This window comes from Thalassophryne amazonica, chromosome 1 (assembly GCF_902500255.1).
Source record: "Thalassophryne amazonica chromosome 1, fThaAma1.1, whole genome shotgun sequence".
Taxonomy (NCBI): domain Eukaryota; kingdom Metazoa; phylum Chordata; class Actinopteri; order Batrachoidiformes; family Batrachoididae; genus Thalassophryne; species Thalassophryne amazonica.
In genome coordinates this window covers 42,021,439-42,040,243 of record NC_047103.1, presented here as the reverse complement: position 1 = coordinate 42,040,243, position 18,805 = coordinate 42,021,439, and the positions used below count along the sequence as shown (strand labels likewise).

Here is an 18,805-nt window from a genome sequence, read left to right as displayed (position 1 = left end):
AGACGTTAGTGACTGTTCAAGCCCTGTGAATCCTCGCTCAGGTCCTCAGCCACCACAAATATGTACTTTTAAAACACATTATAAAGCCCATGCTTTATTATATATATAGGTACGGTTGGACCTATGTCACTTCTGCATAGTTACGGTCGCCATTTTGGGTCGCCGCTGAAAACAAACTGTATGTGCACTCACGACCATTGTTGATATAGTCGTCTTTACTGCTGTTTATTTGCAAAGGCCTGCCGATTTGGTCATGCCAAATGGCGCATGTACGGTTGGACATCCGGGTCCCTGATGTGTGTGCACATAGCAACACGCATAGTAACCAGCGAGCCGCTGAAAACAAACCGCTGTCGTGCTCATTTCCTACTTGACGTCCATTGTGCTTGCATCGTTCTGCCACATTTTTTTCTACTTAATATACACCAGTTTTCACAGACAATGCCACGATCGTGTGCTGCAGTAATAGTGCTTCAAAGGCTGTGGAACACCACGGCCGCAGCCAAAGCAGAATTGTGATACATTTCGACCAACCACGCCCCAGGCATGTCATGGTTGGTACAGCCAACTGCAACAGAATCCGGAATCCAGAATCCGGATTCGGATCTGGCTCATCTCCAAAATTTAATGGAGGTGTCCTTGTCAGGTGTACGAGGCGTTCGGGGCAGGGACGATTTTACACGCTTTGCACACGATTCCTGCTTCATGTGCACATTGTGTGCACTTCGACCAATCTTCGCACTATGTCTGAAGGGGCCCTAAAGAAACCTACTGGGTTTTATATGTTGGGTGTTTTATATGTCATAATGTAATAAGTTAATTTTGTGGAATTTTGGCTAGATTTAAGTGGACAGGGATTGCACTAGTATATTTATGATCAAGCCCTTTTGTTTCCAGCTCGTACCTAAAATCTGAATTGCACTTCACCGTTTGACTCACATTAACAAGACAGATTTAATAAACGTGAACCATGAATCCAAGTGGCAAAAACTTTCTTTCATCTTAAAATTCAATACAAACTGTGCCCAAGTTAACCTTTAAAGCTAAAGGAGCCATGCACACATGCCCATTAAGCCCCTGTCACACATAGCAAGAATGTGGAGGAGCCATTTCGACACTGCAAATATTGCCATAATCTGACGCAGTCAGGAGGAAAAGAGACATGGCCACCCGTGGTCTAAGCTGCCTCGTACAAACCTGCAGGATGCAGCCAAAACATATTTCAGACAACAGTCAGATGACACAGATTGCTGTCAGATGGCACCAACCGTCAGAATATCTAAACTGCGGTCAGATGGTCGTGAGATTACACATGGACCGCTGTCAGATCGGTGTTCCATCTGGATGGCGCCTGGAGAGTTTTGAACATGTGCATCACACTCAGGGCTGCCGGAAGGATTTTGACCAACTGTGTCGACTTCTGCAGATGGCTGTCAGAACGTTTTGGAACTGAAATCCAACACTTTTTGGATGTGCACCAATTTATAAGTCCGATGCCACTCTGCATGATTCTGGCTATGTGTGATGGAGGTATTAATCTTTCACAAAACAGACTTGAATCAAATTGAGAAAAGTTATGTAGGTCCTTGGGGAGAAAGATAACACTGTTCCTGCTCTCACTTCGTCTGTTCAGTCGACACAAATGAATATATTCAGCAGACTTTTGTGTAGCCATCTACATATTCAAATTATTGGCCTCTGTCCTTTTTACAATGCAGAATAAAGTAGAGAAGCTTGAATCTTCGACTGGACTGGGTTGCTTGACGCGAGGACGTTTCGCTTCAAATCGCAGAAGCTTCCTCAGCTAAAATTCTTGTTCTGGAAGTCTGACTTCTGTCTGACTCTTGTAGAGAAGAATAAAACAGAAGCCAACAAAAGCTGGAGTTTTAAACCTAACCAGACCCCTCCTACTGAGAGGCAGACTGCTATAGGCTAGTGACTAACAATAGCTCTAATTAGTAACTATTGTGCTGTAGTTAGCACACCTAATGGCAGGCCAGCTGGCCCTCTAATGATGGGATGGATGCCTTTCTGATGGCTCCCTTGATGACGTGAATGACTCATTACCATGAACAAAAGACTGAAACTCCTTTGACCCCGAGTACCCCATTGTAAACAGGGGATAAAGTGTGTCTCAGACCCCCTCCCCGGTTAAGGCTGGGTTTCAAACGTTTCACAAAGAACATACTGTGAGGGCTTTCCGGACACGTTGTTGTTCTTTAGCCCTTCCCTCTTCAGTTGTGGGCACCTGTAGGGCTCTGTGTTGAAGCGTCCTGATCACCCCGAGCTTGTGTTCAAGGGGGTGGTTTGAGCCGAAGAGCAGATATTGGTCAGTGTGAGTTGGTTTTCTGTAAGTATGTGGGTACCCACGATGGTCCCTGGACAAAGTGCAGAAGTCCCAGAGAACAAAGAGACCAGATAGACAGGAGACAGAGACAAGAAGAAGAGGAGTGTCTCTCCCTTATTTAGCAGGAGTAGGGGAAAAACTACAGAGGATCTTCAGACAGCACAAAATCCCAGTTTACTTTAAACCGGTTAACACCTTGAGACAGAAATTAGTTCACCCTAAGGACATGATCCCTAGTTACAAACAGAGCAACGTAGTGTATTCTATCAGATGTCAGGAAAACTGTAACGAACACTACATAGGTGAAACGAAGCAACCTTTACACAAAAGGCTATACCAGCACCGCGGAGAGGGCGCCAGTGGACCTCAGTCTGCGGTTCACCTCCACCTTAAAGACACTAACCACATGTTTGAGGACAAGGAAGTTAAAATATTAGCCAGAGAGAAGAAATGGTTTGAGAGAGGGGTCAAGGAGACATTCTTTGTGAAATGTTTGAAACCCAGCCTTAACCGGGGAGGGGGTCTGAGACACACTTTATCCCCTGTTTACAATGGGGTACTTAGGTCAAAGGAGTTTCAGTCTTTTGTTCATGGTAATGAGTCATTCACATCATCAAGGGAGCCATCAGAAAGGCATCCATCCCATCATTAGAGGGACAGCTGGCCTGCCATTAGGTGTGCTAACTACAGCACAATAGTTGCTAATTAGAGCTATTGTTTAGTCACTAGCCTATAGCAGTCTGCCTCTCAGTAGGAGGGGTCTGGTTAGGTTTAAAACTCCAGCTTTTGTTGGCTTCTGTTTTATTCTTCTCTACAAGAGTCAGACAGAAGTCAGATTTCCAGAACAAGAATTTTAGCTGAGGAAGCTTCTGCGATTCGAAGCGAAACGTCCTCGCGTCAAGCAACCCAGTCCAGTCGAAGATTTAAGCTTCTCTACTATGGAAACCACCTGGACAACTGAGAGCCTACACAGAAACAGTGCAGAATAAAATGAGGTAAAATGTTCTCTGCAGCAGAACTTTGCTTGAAACATGTTCTCCATTGAGAATGTTCAGTTGGACAGCCAAACTAGGAGATGTTTAACATGTCTAGAACACCATTTGTACACTTTTTCTTCTCATAAATGTCTTCTGTAACCTAACTTTAAAAGTTTCCACGGGATTCATATTGTTTTTGCTATGAAATGCTCGGACGCTGCGACTCTGCATATGAGAAAAAATTACCATCTTCCATGTACACTGATATTGATGTCTCCCTCCTTTTTTCAGATGGAGGAAGAAAAATGGCCTGATTTTGAGATAGTCAGAATGTTATTTCATATGGAAATATTTGCCATTTATAGTATTTTTCCCCCTTAAGTGAATTTTAAGGGTTGACATATTGGAATAACAGTCATTAAAAAAAAGTGCAGTGCACCTCATACCTCTTGCCCTTGTTTTTTGAGAACTATACACAGATTTGAAATGCAGCTGGTCTGCTCTGTGTCAGCCTGATCCTGTCAGATCTCAGAAGCTAAGCAGTGCAGCATCTCGTTAGTACTTGGATGGGAGACCTCTTTGGAACACCAGCGGCGGTGTGTGTTTCTCTGGGTGAAACTGGAGTTGCATCAGGAAGGGCATCCGGTGTAAAACTTGTGGCAATTGTCAGTGTGGCTCTGGCTGTATCCGCTGTGTTGACCCCGTCCCAAGACGGGAGCAGCCGAAATGACAACACACAAATGCAGATCTGAAATAACATTTCAACTAATATTATGTAGGGCCCCTGTTGCCACCCAAACAGCTCTGACCCATCGAGGCACTTGACCTCTGAAGGTGTCCTGTGGTATCTGGCAACAAGACACATCAACTTTGAGGACAAAATTGCTGCCTTATATATCCCACCAAAAAGTGTTAAAATTAATTAATATTTTTGACTTCACCTGTCAGTGTTCACAATGTTAGGGCTGATGTTATGGTGTATATTACGTGTGTTAAAAGTGTATGTGCACCATCATACACTTTACACAAAGGAAAACACAAAGGCACATACCTGTCAACATATAAGGTCTCACAGTTGACAGTGCACATCAGAGCACACACCAAGCATGAAGTCTAAGGAATTGTCTGTAGACCTCCAAGACAGGATTGTCTCAAGGCACAAATCTGGGGAAAGGTACAGAAACATTTCTGCTGCTTTGAAGGTCCCAATGAGCGCAGTGGCCTCCATCATCCGTAAATGGAAGACATTTGGATTCACCAGGACTCTTCCTAGAGTTGGCCGTCCGTCTAAACTGAGTGATCGGGGGAGAAGGGCCTTAGTCAAAGAGGTGACCAAAAACCCAATGGTCACTCTGTCAGAGCTCCAGCATTCTTCTGTGGAGAGAGGAGAACCTTCCACAAGGACAATCATCTCTGCAGTAATCAGCCAATTCGGCCTGTATGGTATGAGTGTCCAGACAGAAACCAATCCTTAGTAAAAAGCACATGGCAGCCTGCCTGGCGTTTGCCAAAAGGCACCTGAAGGGCTCTCAGACCATGAGAAACAAAATTCTCTTGGCTGAAGATTGAACTCTTTGGCGTGAATGCCAGTCATCGTGTTTGGAGGAAACCAGGCACCATCCCTACAGTGAAGCATGGTGGTGGCAGCATCATGCTGTGGGGATGTTTTTCATTAGCAGGAACTGGGAGACTAGACAGGATTGAAGGAAAGATTAAGGTAGCAATGTACCGAGACATCCTGGATGAAAACCTGCTCCAGAGCGCTCTTGACCTCAGACTGGGCTGATGGTTCATCTTTCAGCAGGACAATGACCCTAAGTACACAGCCAAGATATCAAAGGAGTGGCTTCAGGACAACTCTGTGAATGTCCTTGAGTGGCTCAGCCAGATCCGAAACCTGAATTTGACTGAACATCTCTGGAGAGATCTGAAAATGGCTGTGCACTGATGCTCCCCATCCAACATGATGGAGCTTGAGGTGCTGCAAAGATGAATGGACAAAACTGCCCAAAGATAGATGCACCAAGCTTGTGGCTTCATATTCAAGAATATTCGAGGCTGTGATTACTGCCAAAGGTGCATCAACAGAGTATTGAGCAAAGGGTGTGAATACTTCTGTAAACGTGATTTGTTAGTTTTTATTTTTAATAAATTTGTATAAATTAAAAAAATGTAAAAAAAAATAAAATAAAATTCATGTTGTCATTATGGGGTGTTGTGAGTAGAAGTTTGAGGGGAAAAAATGTATTTACTCCATTTTAGAATAAGGCTGTACCACAACAAAATCTGGAAAGAGTGAAGCGATGTGTATACTTTCTGGATGCACTGTACATATCCAGGTTGTAAATTATTTGGATTGGGAGACTAAGGGCCAAGACATCCCTCATTACAGTATGATTGTTAGTGCCACAATGACAACACAATAGTTACCACTAAAAGTCAGTGCATACCTGGGCTTTCAGCTTCGCCCATTTTTCTTGAGGTGGCAGATAATATTTTACATTGCCAAGGTCTGTTGTGGCTTGTTCCTAACATTGTATTTATCCCCAAGCTTGGATACTGAATGGTCGTATAGCTCCTGAACCACTAAAAAGGCATCAGTCAGTGCTGTACTGAGTACAGAGTTTCCTTGTAGTTGGTGTGTTAAATGAAGAAGAACATAGTTTATTTACAATGATGACTAAAATGATTTGTGTTCATTGGCAGGGTCGGTTGTCAAAGAGGAAAGATTCTATTATTCTTATGTTAAAGGCCAAGATATATTCTCATGATACTTTTCATTCCAACTTGGAAAGTTTCATTAAGATGAGAGCAGGTCTGAGTTTTTGCTCATAGAAGTGTGAATGTTTACATCACCCTTTTGGTGGAGAGTCCTGCTGGCATTCCAGCCTTTCTTGGAAAAAAAAAAGACAGAGCAGCAGTGTCGAGCTGCATTCCTCTCCTCTCGAGGGCTGCTCATACTGACCTGTCAAGTGAACACGCTGTGTTTACACTGACTAAACACTCAGCCCCCAAAATCACAGCTGTCTGAAAACAGTTTGCTTTGAGCAGAGACATCTGTCTCTTAGCTCTGCGTCATCATTAGCTTTCATCATATTTACAGTGTGGTCTTTATATGATGAGCACGTCCAAATTGGACAGTTTGTTTTATGCAACACTGAGATGTTTAAAGTTGTTGCACATCTTTCTCTCTCTGTATGTATTACATACGAGGTCTGTTAGAAAAGTATCGGACCTTTTTATTTTTTGCAAAAACCTGATGGATTTGAATCACGTGTGCTTGCATGAGCAAATCTTGAACCTTCGTTCACATGCGTGAACTTTTTCATGCCTGTCGATTGCATCACTTTCTGGTAAGCAGCCTTTGTGTGAGGACGTGTAGTGCGCTCGGCGGATTTTCATTTAAAGGAAAAAGACAGAACTACTGGAGTAGCGCCGCATCAAATTTTGCCAGAAACTGGGCGACAGCTAGGTGGAAACCATTCGGATGATTCGGACGGCTTTCGGTGATGATCCTATGGGCATCACACAGATTAAGGAGCAGTACAACCGGTTTAAAGATGGCCGCACAACGGTGGAGAGCGAGCCATGCTCTGGTCGGCCATCAACATCCTGAAACGACCAGATCATTTCCAAAGTGAACGGTGTGATGATGCGGGACCGTCGTGTGACTATCCGAGAAATTGCGGAAGAGGTGGACATCAGCACTTTTTCGGTACATTCCACTGTGACAGAAGATTTGGCCATGAAAAGAGTGGCGGTGAAATTCATGCTGCTGCTAACAGCAGAGCAAAAGCACCTCCGTGTTGAAGTCTCACAGGACATGCTGTGACATGCCCACCTCTTCCACAATTTCTCGGATAGTCACACGACTGAAAAGTCACCGAAAGCTGTCTGAATCATCCGAATGGTTTCCACCTGGCTGTCGCCCAGTTTCTGGCAAAAAATAAAAAGGTCTGATACTTTTCTAACAGACCTCGTGTGTGTATATAGTAAAAGTAAGTCCCTTTGGCTTCTCCCCTGTTTTCACACAGGGTCACCACAGCAGATCCGACGGATCATTCCATCTCAGATCACTCCCAAAAAAGTGATTTTAAACCCCATCCCTTCAGATTTTGATGATTTTACCCTCATTTATATATATATATATATATATATATAAATATATATATATATATATAATGTTAGACAGAACATATGGGGCTACAATTTTCATTAAAGAGTATTGCAATGGGAAGACATATTCAGTGGCAGCTTTACCATCAGAGAGCCTCGTCCACAACCACCACAAAAGACTCCACGCTGTCATTGATGTTAAAGGGGGCAATACACGGTATTAAGAACAGGGGTATGTAAACGTTGGTCAGGGTCATTTGGTTAGTTATTATGATCTAAAAAGAGTAAATACAGTTGTTTGACAATAAGTGGCTTCACCCAACCACTAACCATGAGTGAAAAAAAACTTTCTGTGTTATCGTTCATGTTTTCTGAAAAATGGCCAAAAAAAATAAAAACTCCACCAAGGTATGTAAATGTTTTAGCACAAGTGTGTGTGTGTGTGTGTGTGTGAGAGAGAGAGAGAGAGAGAGTTGGAAAATTGCTGTGAAAAATTACTGCACACCTGTATTCCAATAATTAAATAGAATCAACATTTTTCATTCAAACGCCGATGAAAGTTGTATGTGCTTTCAAATTTCACAAAACTAACAAAATGTAGTTTCTACCAAAATCCGAGCATTATAATGTAGGTTTAATTTTGAAACCTGTGGCAAAATTACAGCTCCTTTTAATGAAGAGAACACATTTACCTGTGGGGAATTCCATAGCAAATATTTTCTTTTCCTTCTTATACCGTCTACAGAAGGAAGCACATAATAGAGAAGCTTGAATCTTCGACTGGACTGGGTTGCTTGACGCGAGGACGTTTCGCTTCAAATCGCAGACGCTTCCTCAGCTAAAATTCTTGCTCTGGTAGTCTGACTTCTGTCTAACCCTTGTTGAGAGGGGTCAGACAGTAGTCAGATGGGGGAGGTGATGGTCTAGTGGTTAAGGTGTTGGGCTTGAGTCCAGAAGATCATGGGTTCAAATCCCCGCCTGACTGGAAAATCACTAAGGGCCCTTGGGCAAGGTCTTTAATCCCCTATTGCTCCTGGTGTGTAGTGAGCACCTTGTATGGCAGCACCCTGACATCAGGGTGAATGTGAGGCATTATTGTAAAGCGCTTCTGATACAGATGGAAAAGCGCTATATAACTGCAGTCCATTTATCATTCCAGGGGGAATTTGCATCGATTGACGCATGACTTGGTGGTGGTCACTGGTGCAGTGGTCACTGTGAAGTATGAAGTTGCACCTGATTTCCGCAGACGAGTCACCAAGCCTGGAAGATGCACAGATACCACAAAGGCCACGCAAAACACCTCACTGAGCACCGCATGACCACCAAACGGCCACACAATAACCGAAGCGTTTTTCTCAGTGGCAACAGCAGATCGTCCACTGACACATGACTGGAGTGAAGTGAGTTTGAACTCAGGAAGAAAAATATCATTTCAGTATCACAGCCAATGGGCACACATTTATCAGGGCTGTGTGCTGTGATTTTCATGAATCAAATTCATTTTATAAGGCGCTGTTATAAAGTGCAAAATGAATTCATTGTCCACTGATGTCCACAGAGTACATCAGGAACTTTTGTGTGTGTTCAAATGTGAGCGACGATCAGGCGGACAGATTTGTCATCTACTTTTCATGTGCCTGATGATTCATTCTGGCCTTCTGAAAGCTCTGGTGTCAATTTAGCACAAGCGGACATGCAGCTCAGCTGACACCGAAAGCGCACGTTACCTTAGACACGTCAGACGAGTAATCTGTGAATACTGTTACAGTTTGATGACTGAAAACCTGACAAAGCTAAAATGAGCTAAATTAATTAATTAATCCTTTTTTCATGTTTCTCTACATGCACATTTAGTTTGGATTATGTGTGCATGTGCATTCCCCGCACTGCTGTGCGCCTGACATCACCTACCTGAAACACCTCGCATGGAACGTTTTAATATGTAAGGTACATTAAGTTCATTATGCACTCACCACAGTGTTGTCTTTTTTCCATTAATTGTATAATCCAGGAGCAGCACGGTGGATTAGTGGTTAGCACTGTTGCCTCACAGCAAGAAGGTCATGGGATCGATTCCCACCTGTGGACTTTGTGTGGAGTTTCCATGTTCTCCCCATTTGTGTTGGTTCCCTCCGAGTGCTCCGGCTTACTTCTACATCCAAAGACATGCAGGTTAGGTGGATTGGAAATTTTAAAATTGTCCGTGCGTGAGTGTGAATGTTTTCTGAAGAGTACGTCAGTCATGTGAATTTTTTTTTTCACTCCCTGCAATGGTTTTTAAAACATCTGTTTTTGTTTTTCATGGCTGTCAGTTTTTTTTCCAACCGTAGAAAGTCTAGTGATTTTCAAGTTTCTGCAGATTTCGCTGGCACTTTTCGTCAGTGATGGGGCAACACATGTGCGCATCCACACAAGAGACTGCCGAGCGTGAAAAATGAACCATTTAATATTTAACTCGTTTTGTCCCCCCCCCCCCCCCCCCACACACACAAAACAAACAGTGAGGAAATATGATGGCAAACTTCTCAAAATCCAGCATATATTTGTCAAAAAAGCAGCAGATCTTCATTGAAATGTGACGCCATCTGTAGCACACAAACTCCATGTGAGACACCACCATGCACAAGGGCTGCTTGAGTGGTTACACAGAAAGGTGTTTTTGCATTACCTCTGCAGATCGGGCACGCTTTAAGCTCTACAACAGACTCACAACTGCTGCTGTCCTGTGTAAAGCAGGCCTAACATCTGTAAGAAGTCTTGTAAATTACTTCTGAGGTGTTCTCTGATTTCAAAAACTATATTTTTAGATTTAGAAGTGTTTATTTTTCGCTAACCTGTACAAAATGTATGAGAAAATATTAGAGATATACAAAAATAAGCTGTTTCAGAGCATTTTCTGCCATTTTAGTTTCTGACTTTGTTTATTTTGTCTGAGCAAGCAGCCAGCTGGCATCATGCTGCCTTTCTTTGCTCCGATTGGCAGTTGCAGCGTCTTTCTCAGCATCCCTCGTGCATACCGGAGAAGTCCCTACATGATCTATTACATCACTACCAAATGTAGGACATGGCGTCTGATCACTCGAAAATTCTCTCCTTCAGGGAAAGACATTCAAAATTGTTTCCATACAGCAGTAGTCTCCAAACTATTCCAGAAAGGGCCGAGAGGGTGCAGGTTTTCTTTGCAGCCACTGACTTCAGCAGGTGATTTCACTGATTAACATCACTTGGAGCAGGTGGGATGAGTTCATCAGTGAAATCACCTGCTGGAGTCAGTGGCTGCAAAGAAAACATGCACTCTCTCGGCCCTTTCTGGAATAGTTTGGAGACCACTGCCATGCAGCATGAATTTTGATCATGATATATATGAATATAAATATGATATTGGGAATATCATATTTTGAATTCTTATTTACATTTGATGGAATAAAATTATACTGGTGCCAAATATTTTTTTTTTTATGACTTATACCTGTTTAAAAATAAACAGAGACTGTACAGCTTTAAATACTCTCAAATTTCAGCTTTAGGGAGCACATTGAAAATGTGTGTAATGTAAAATTTGATATATGGCTTTGGCTGGAAGAAGTATGAGGGAACCATAATTATCAGGATATGCTTTCTGTTGTGTTTGGAGATAGGAGCGCAGTGTTCAGTCCAAGTTTCCAGTTCAAAAGACATTGCCACTTGCATGTTTGAGTCAAACTTGTAATGTTGGAAATAAAAATGTCAGTCTCATCTTTTTTACATGAGAGGTGGTTTACATCTTCACATACTTAACTGGAAGCCTGCAAACATTTGACCTGCTTGTTTACAATCTATGGAAATTATGGTTCCATAAAATTAGCACAAACTCACAGAAGGATAATTGGTGTCAGCTGTCAGTCTGCTTCTCGTAGACAGGAAATGTTTTCCTGGCATCAAGGACAAGACATCACATTAATATTTAGCACAGTAGAAAGTGTGGCCTTTATGCAAACGCTCTAGTGAATGTGGCATAAATAAAACAAGATTACTGTTTCCTCATTCATTCAGTGGGATACAAAGGTGACTGGAAAAAAGCAACTAAATCATATCTTGGCTAGAATGGCACGATTACGTATTAAAGAATTTTCATCGAGGTGTTTGAACACAGCCAAGAAATCCCAACTGAAAGAACCTACTGGAATGTAATGTGCAGACTCTGCAGCAGACTGATTTCATCTGCCAGTACTTCATTCTGGCTACACAGCCAGTGTAGTATTTGCAAATGCCGCATGCACTCACGCAAATCTAAATGTTTACAGCAAGTGGTCGTCTTGTTTGACTTAAAAAAAAGTTTTGGCATTCATTCAAGTGCGTTCTTCAGTTTATTAACTGATGAGAAGACTGGGATTTCATGCATATGTTGGATATGGTGTAATTAACATGATTTGGCCATGAACATTTACTCCAGGATAGTTGGAGTTAAAGCATGACAACTTCAACAGTTACTATGAAATCAAGCAGTATAGAAAATGTGTTTCCCTGATGTGAGACACTGCATTACAATTTATCTTACAACACATCTGGAAAACATTCAGAGCGCTTCACTTTTTCCACATTTTGTTGTGTTACAGCCTGATTCAAAAATGGAGTAAATTCATTATTTTTCCATTATAACACCCGCTAATGACGACATGAAAAACGTTTGTTGAAAAATTTTGCAAATTTATTAAAACTAAAATCATGTACATAAGTCTTCACAGCCTTTGCTCAATACTTTGCTGATGCACCTTTGGCAGCAATTACAGCATCAGGTCTTCTTGAATATGATGTCACAATCTTGGCCCACCTATCTTTAGGAAATTTTGCCCATTTCTTTTTGCAACACCTCTCAAGCTCCATCACGTTGGATGGGGAGCATCGATGCACACATTTTCAGATGTCTCCAGAGATGGTCAATCAGATTCAGGTCTGGGCCAGGTTTCATAAAGCAGTCTAATCTTGTTTAGTGGACTACACTCACTTAGTCGACTCATCTTTTGATGTTAGTCATGGCACAAAGTGCTTAGTCAGTTAAAGTTTTGTGATACCTGACTAAGGTTTTTAGCCTCTGACAGAGGAGGCTTAGCTTATTTTAGTCTACAAAACTTCAGTATCTTACCTCAAAAAAGGCAGATATTATTTACCACCAGTTGATGGAGGAGGAAGGAAGGAGAGACCTGCGGTGGGAGTGGGTGTCCCGGGACCAGAATAATCCATTGGAGATGTTTATGGATGCTGAGGTCGAGAGCGCTAGCTAACTAGCTGCGACTCAACGATGACACCGGTGCAGGGGATTCCTTCATGCCTGCCTGTTGGCTTGATGTTTACGTGGTTTGCTCATATGAGCTGTTCTGTCGTGAGTCGCCTTGATTTGTACTATGTGTGAAGGGGCCCTAAGAATTGTTACAGTGTTCTTGGGGTTGAATACTTGCATAGTTTCTCCTCCAGACATACTTCTGGTCATTGTAGTTACAAAAAAATTCAATGTTTATCTTCCACCATAAAACCTTCACAGAGGTCTTTTCTTTGTCTTTGTGGTCAGCTGCAAATGCTTGTCAAGCTTAAAGGTGTTGATTTTGGAGCAGTGACTTCTTTTTGGTTGGCAGCTTCTCAGTCCATGATGATGGCTATCTGAACCAATTTTTTTCACAGCTGTGGATAATAAGTTGAATTTTCTTCCAGACCTTGGCAAGGTGGATACACCTCCCAATAACTTTGACTTGTGTACAACCCCTGGCAAAAATGATGGAAAATGATAGAAAAAAGCAGATCACAGATATGACACAAAACTAACGTCATTTCAAATGGCAACTTTCTGGCTTTAAGAAACACTATAAGAAATCAGGAAAAAAAAATTGTGGCAGTCAGTAACGGTTACTTTTTTAGACCAAGCAGAGGGAAAAAATATGGAATCACTCAATTCTGAGGAAAAAATTATGGAATCATGAAAAACAAAAGAACGCTCCAACACATCACTAGTATTTTGTTGCACCACGTCTGGCTTTTATAACAGCTTGCAGTCTCTGAGGCATGGACTTAATGAGTGACAAACAGTACTCTTCATCAGTCTGGCTCCAACTTTCTCTGATTGCTGTTGCCAGATCAGCTTTACAGGTTGGAGCCTTGTCATGGACCATTTTCTTCAACTTCCACCAAAGATTTTCAGTTTGATTAAGATCCGGACTATTTGCAGGCCATGACATTGACCCTTTGTGTCTTTTTGCAAGGAATGTTTTCACAGTTTTTGCTCTATGGCAAGATGCATTATCATCTTGAAAAATGATTTCATCATCCCCAAACATCCTTTCAATTGATGGGATAAGAAAAGTGTCCAAAATATCAACGTAAACTTGTGCATTTATTGATGATGTAATGACAGCCATTTCCCCAGTGCCTTTACCTGACATGCAGCCCCATATCATCAATGACTGTGGAAATTTACATGTTCTCTTCAGGCAGTCATCTTTATAAATCTCATTGGAACGGCACCAAACAAAAGTTCCAGCATCATCACCTTGCCCAATGCAGATTCGAGATTCATCACTGAATATGACTTTCATCCAGTCATCCACAGTCCATGATTGCTTTTCCTTAGCCCATTGTAACCTTGTTTTTTTTCTGTTTAGGTGTTAATGATGGCGTTTGTTTAGATTTTCTGTATGTAAATCCCATTTCCTTTAGGCGGTTTCTTACAGTTCGGTCACAGACGTTGACTCCAGTTTCCTCCCATTCGTTCCTCATTTGTTTTGATGTGCATTTTCGATTTTTGAGACATATTGCTTTAAGTTTTCTATCTTGACGCTTTGATGTCTTCCTTGGTCTACCAGTATGTTTGCCTTTAACAACCTTCCCATGTTGTTTGTATTTGGTCCAGAGTTTAGACACAGCTGACTGTGAACAACCAACATCTTTTGCAACATTGCATGATTTACCCTCTTTTAAGAGTTTGATAATCCTCTCCTTTGTTTCAATTGACATCTCTCGTGTTGGAGCCATGATTCATGTCAGTCCACTTTGTGCAACAGCTCTTCAAGGTGTGATCACTCCTTCTTAGATGCAGACTAACGAGCAGATCTGATTTGATGCAGGTGTTAGTTTTGGGGATGAAAATTTACAGGGTGATTCCATAATTTATTCCTCAGAATTGAGTGAGTCCATATTTTTTCCCTCTGCTTGGTCTAAAAAAGTAACCGTTACTGACTGCCACCATTTTTTTTTTCTGATTTCTTATAGTGTTTCTTAAAGCCAGCAAGTTGCCATTTGAAATGACTTTAGTTTTGTGTCATGTCTGTGATCTGCTTTTTTTCTACAAAATTAAACAACTGAATGAACATCCTCCGAGGCCGGTGATTCCATAATTATTGCCCGGGGTTGTATAATTGTTTGAACGGTTAACTTTTTTTCTTTGCACTTGTCTGGCCATGGCTCCAAGAGACATTCCTCACATCTACATTTATGATACACTTTCTCAGGTCTACGCTAAACTCCCCTGGACTTCATTGTTGTACTGTATTTTGGTCAGTCCAATATGCGTTGTCAAACTACTTTTATGTCACCATAGAGAAGCTACCAGCTGCAGGCAGTCATGACCACTTGGGCCAGATCATTATTCCTAAGGGCCCGGTCACACGGCACACAATGACAGCTAAACGAAGGAAAAAAGTCGCAAAGTCATAAATCGTTGAGAAAATGTGGATGAATGAGCTGGCACTTCTCCCATCACTGAAAAGCCTGTGAATCAAGAGTGTATAAAGGAACGAAACAAAACTGAAACTAACAAAAGAAAACAAAGCGAACGGCAACCTTGACACTTTAAACAAAATCAAAACAAAACATTCATGATGACGTGACTTGACAGCGGGTATGAGAGTGAGCGCAGCCAGCCTTGTCCTCATTTCTGCAGCATCTGCAGGTGCGGAATCTGGTTGTCTTGACAACAGGTCTGTCTTCACAACAACAACGTGTACGCACATGCAGACCAGCCACAAACGGCTGCAACGTGCGCAAATAGTTAAAGTAGTTGACAAAATGTTCTTGCTGCTATTGTTTCTGCATGAAAATGTTGCTTTTTGTCCCACACATGGACAAGTCCCGTTCAGCTTGTTGGATCTTTAGTTATTGATCCGTTCAGATAACATCAACATTTGTGGAAGACGTTGGACTTCAAACAGAACAGTGATGGTACAGGAACTATGCAAACGATAAGGAACCATCAAGACAGAAAGCAAAACAGAATACGGATGAATTGAAGTTGTTGTTGGGATTCGTTCACATTTTTCAACATTTTGAAAATTCTGACAAAGCGCCAGCTACAGGAATGAAACTGGACAACGGTTAAACAGTGCCTTCGAAAGTCAACGTAAGTCCATATTTCTTGTTTCATTTTGGCTTTGGTGTCGTTCATTAGTGCCGCGTGACCAGGGCTTTAGGTTCAGTGGTCCTAAGGTCCCTAAAGAAGGCCGGTCAGCTAGTTAGCTAGCAAAGTGTTCAGAACAACAGCAAGACTTTTCCATTCTCTAATCTTCCTCTGCATTTGAAAGTTTTTCTACATGGCACATCCTCATTTCACTTCTGGCCTGACAGCAGGGAAGTGCTAAAGCTCCGGTCATCTGCCTGCACGCTTGTCCGCCGCTCAGGGGCTTCTCGGTGGGGCATTAGGCCGTGTCCACAACCAGCCTGATGGACCTTCAAACCAAAGCGCTTTCAGAATATTGAACAGTCACCCTTAAGGTTTAGAGACCTTGACAACTTTACATTTTTGATCTTTCAGCACCTTTCAGCTGAACTAATCATCTCAGTAGGTGTATGCATATGTTTGATCGTGTATGTTTAATATTGACACTGTACGGATTTCACATAACGCTAAATAAATTTAAAACATGGACTCAATTATTACAATTGGTTTTTTTTTATTATTATTATTCTGACTATTAAAGATGTATCACGTACAATCGTCCTGTCACAGAAAAAGAATAGTTACAACAAATGACACAATATTGCAGACATTTATTCCTATAATGAACTTAAGACTGTATGTTGACTAACAGGGCAAACAAAATCTTTGTTCTTTTTGAAGGACCCAGATATTTACAGAAAACTGTATTTTAATTATGTGGCTCAAGCTGTTTTTGACAAGGGTATGAAACAAATTAATACTCACCCACCCAAAAAATGCACAAGACACAAAAGAACTCAGGATTTTGTTCTTCAACCTGTGTTTTATTTATTTTCTTCATGTGGACATGACACAGTTTCCTCAGACTGGCTGCTTTAATCCCTATTGTTCTTTTAAAGATAGCTGCTTTTGTCAACGTCTCAGCCATTCATAGCAGCTTTACATTTTTTAGGTTATTTTGTGGCGTCCCACATGCCATGCATTGTATTTGAAGGGTTATTTTTATTTATCTGGAGTCTTTGTGTGTGCAGAGATAAGCAGAGATTAGCTGTGCAGTCTGCACAGCTCATAAAAATAACAGGAAAAATCCCATCTGTTTAATTGAGTTTTAAATCTTAGACGCTGTCACGGGCTCCTGGTATGTACCGCCTCACACTTCTGGTTGTACTTTCCAATGTACAATAAATGATTTATAAGGGATTATTGGACAGTAGTGCTTTATAATAAATAGGAGACAGATTGACCCTTGAAACATGAAAAGTGGGACTTGTATTCAAGTGGTGTATTAAAAGCATAATAAAAAGTCATTAACTTTTTTCTCTCAGTGCCGCAACTATCTAAACAGATTGGAAGGATCTGTTGGGTGCTGGAAATGAGTTAGCACACCCTCTTCGTGTAAAAGCAGATGTAGATGAATCAGAGCTTGAGAGCTTGTGTGCACGCTTCTCCTGCGCACTCAGCGGGTCTCCATGAAGCGGCACATCTTCAAAGTGAGGGTTTGGAAATAATTTGTATTTGGTCTAACCCTTCCTCAACCTCAAATTTCAGCACTCAAGTCCATCGGAAATGTCCTAGAGGTTTGTGGGACTTTGTTTAACCCAAGAAGAAGAAAACTGTTGAGTATACAGATAAAAATATACTTGTGTTTTTTAATCTAATTAAAACTCAGACATACAGAAGATGTCCCAAACTGAAGATGTAGCCACAGACAGCTGAACCAGTTATCAATGTGTTTGCATAGGTTTGAGGTTTACATGGAGTGTGGTTTCTAGAAATGGCATTCCCAGTTCTTATATAAGCATGGAGGACTTATATTTGGTGGATGTCATTCACTGGAAGTCAGGATTTTGCAATAAATGCACATCTTTAAATGTAATGACTTTTTCTAAGAAAAAATTTGAACCCCTGTAATTTGGTCATCAAAAACTGTGACGTTTTTGCCACACAAGTAAAGGCGTTGGATTTTTTTTTTTTTTTTCAGAAAAATTGCTTGTTTTAACTGTCGCAACGGAGGAAACGGACGGCTTCCTGCGCTTTATGCAGTCTGCAAACTATTTCAATTACACTGTGAAGGTAAGATTGGCTCTGTTTGCAGAATTCTGTTTTACAATGTGCAGTTTGTCATAGCCAATGACACCACATGCAAACACAAGCCAATACACTTTCCAGATTTGATGAGGCCTGAAGAAGTGCAGGCTGCAAAAAAAGAACAGAAAAGTAAAAAAAAAAAGAAAACTAAAACTTGTCCAGACATCCCCTCTGTAGTTGACAGGCAGTGAAAATGTTTGTACCTGAGAGCGCTCTACTCACATTTATATGCCTTGAAAATGTCTAAAAGTACCGGTAAATGTGATAAGAGAACGCCTTTAAGAAGAATCTGTTAATGCTCTATGTGCTTTATGTAAGAACATGTCTGGAATGTGTTGTTTTTTAGGTGTTAGGGATGGGGACGTCATGGAAGGGTGGTGATGTGGGACACTCTATTGGTGGAGGTCAAAAAGTCAAACTACTGAAGGAGGCCCTGGAAGGTTTGGCTGACCAGGATGACCTTGTTGTCCTGTCTGTGGATAGGTATGTTGACACCCAAAAGCATTTTCCCCCCTTAAAGGCACAATAAATGTTTTAGTTATTTCAGTTTGCTCCTTAATTGCTTGATTATTTACTGACAATTTTACCTAAAAGAATCACATACACAGCAAAGACCAGTGAATAAAAAAATGTATTAATTTTTTGCCATTCAATATTTCATTGCTAGTGTTTGTTATCTTGAAGGTTCAGGTGTTTTGTTTATAGTTGCTTCAATTCAAGCATCAGTTTGATTGAGCTTTAAAGTGTAGGTGACATGATATGTAATGTCTTTTTTTTATTTTTTTAGTATTTAAGACTAAAATTAAACAAAAGTTTGAAATTTATCCTTTCCTGGTGCTCAGTTACTGAAGAGATAAATATTCAGATTTTGAACTG

The 18,805-nt window shown here is 41.3% G+C and overlaps 1 protein-coding gene across 2 annotated transcripts in view; it reads left to right on the top strand.

The window, feature by feature from the left end:
* plod2 (procollagen-lysine, 2-oxoglutarate 5-dioxygenase 2) overlaps positions 1 to 18,805 on the top strand; it is a 117,159-nt gene that overhangs the window by 31,465 nt on the left and 66,889 nt on the right. For both annotated transcript variants that reach the window (XM_034168659.1, XM_034168650.1), the window contains exons 2-3: positions 17,823 to 17,914; positions 18,276 to 18,412. In XM_034168659.1, the coding sequence (XP_034024550.1) occupies positions 17,823 to 17,914; positions 18,276 to 18,412 (229 nt within the window). The remainder of the gene's footprint in view (positions 1 to 17,822; positions 17,915 to 18,275; positions 18,413 to 18,805) is intronic.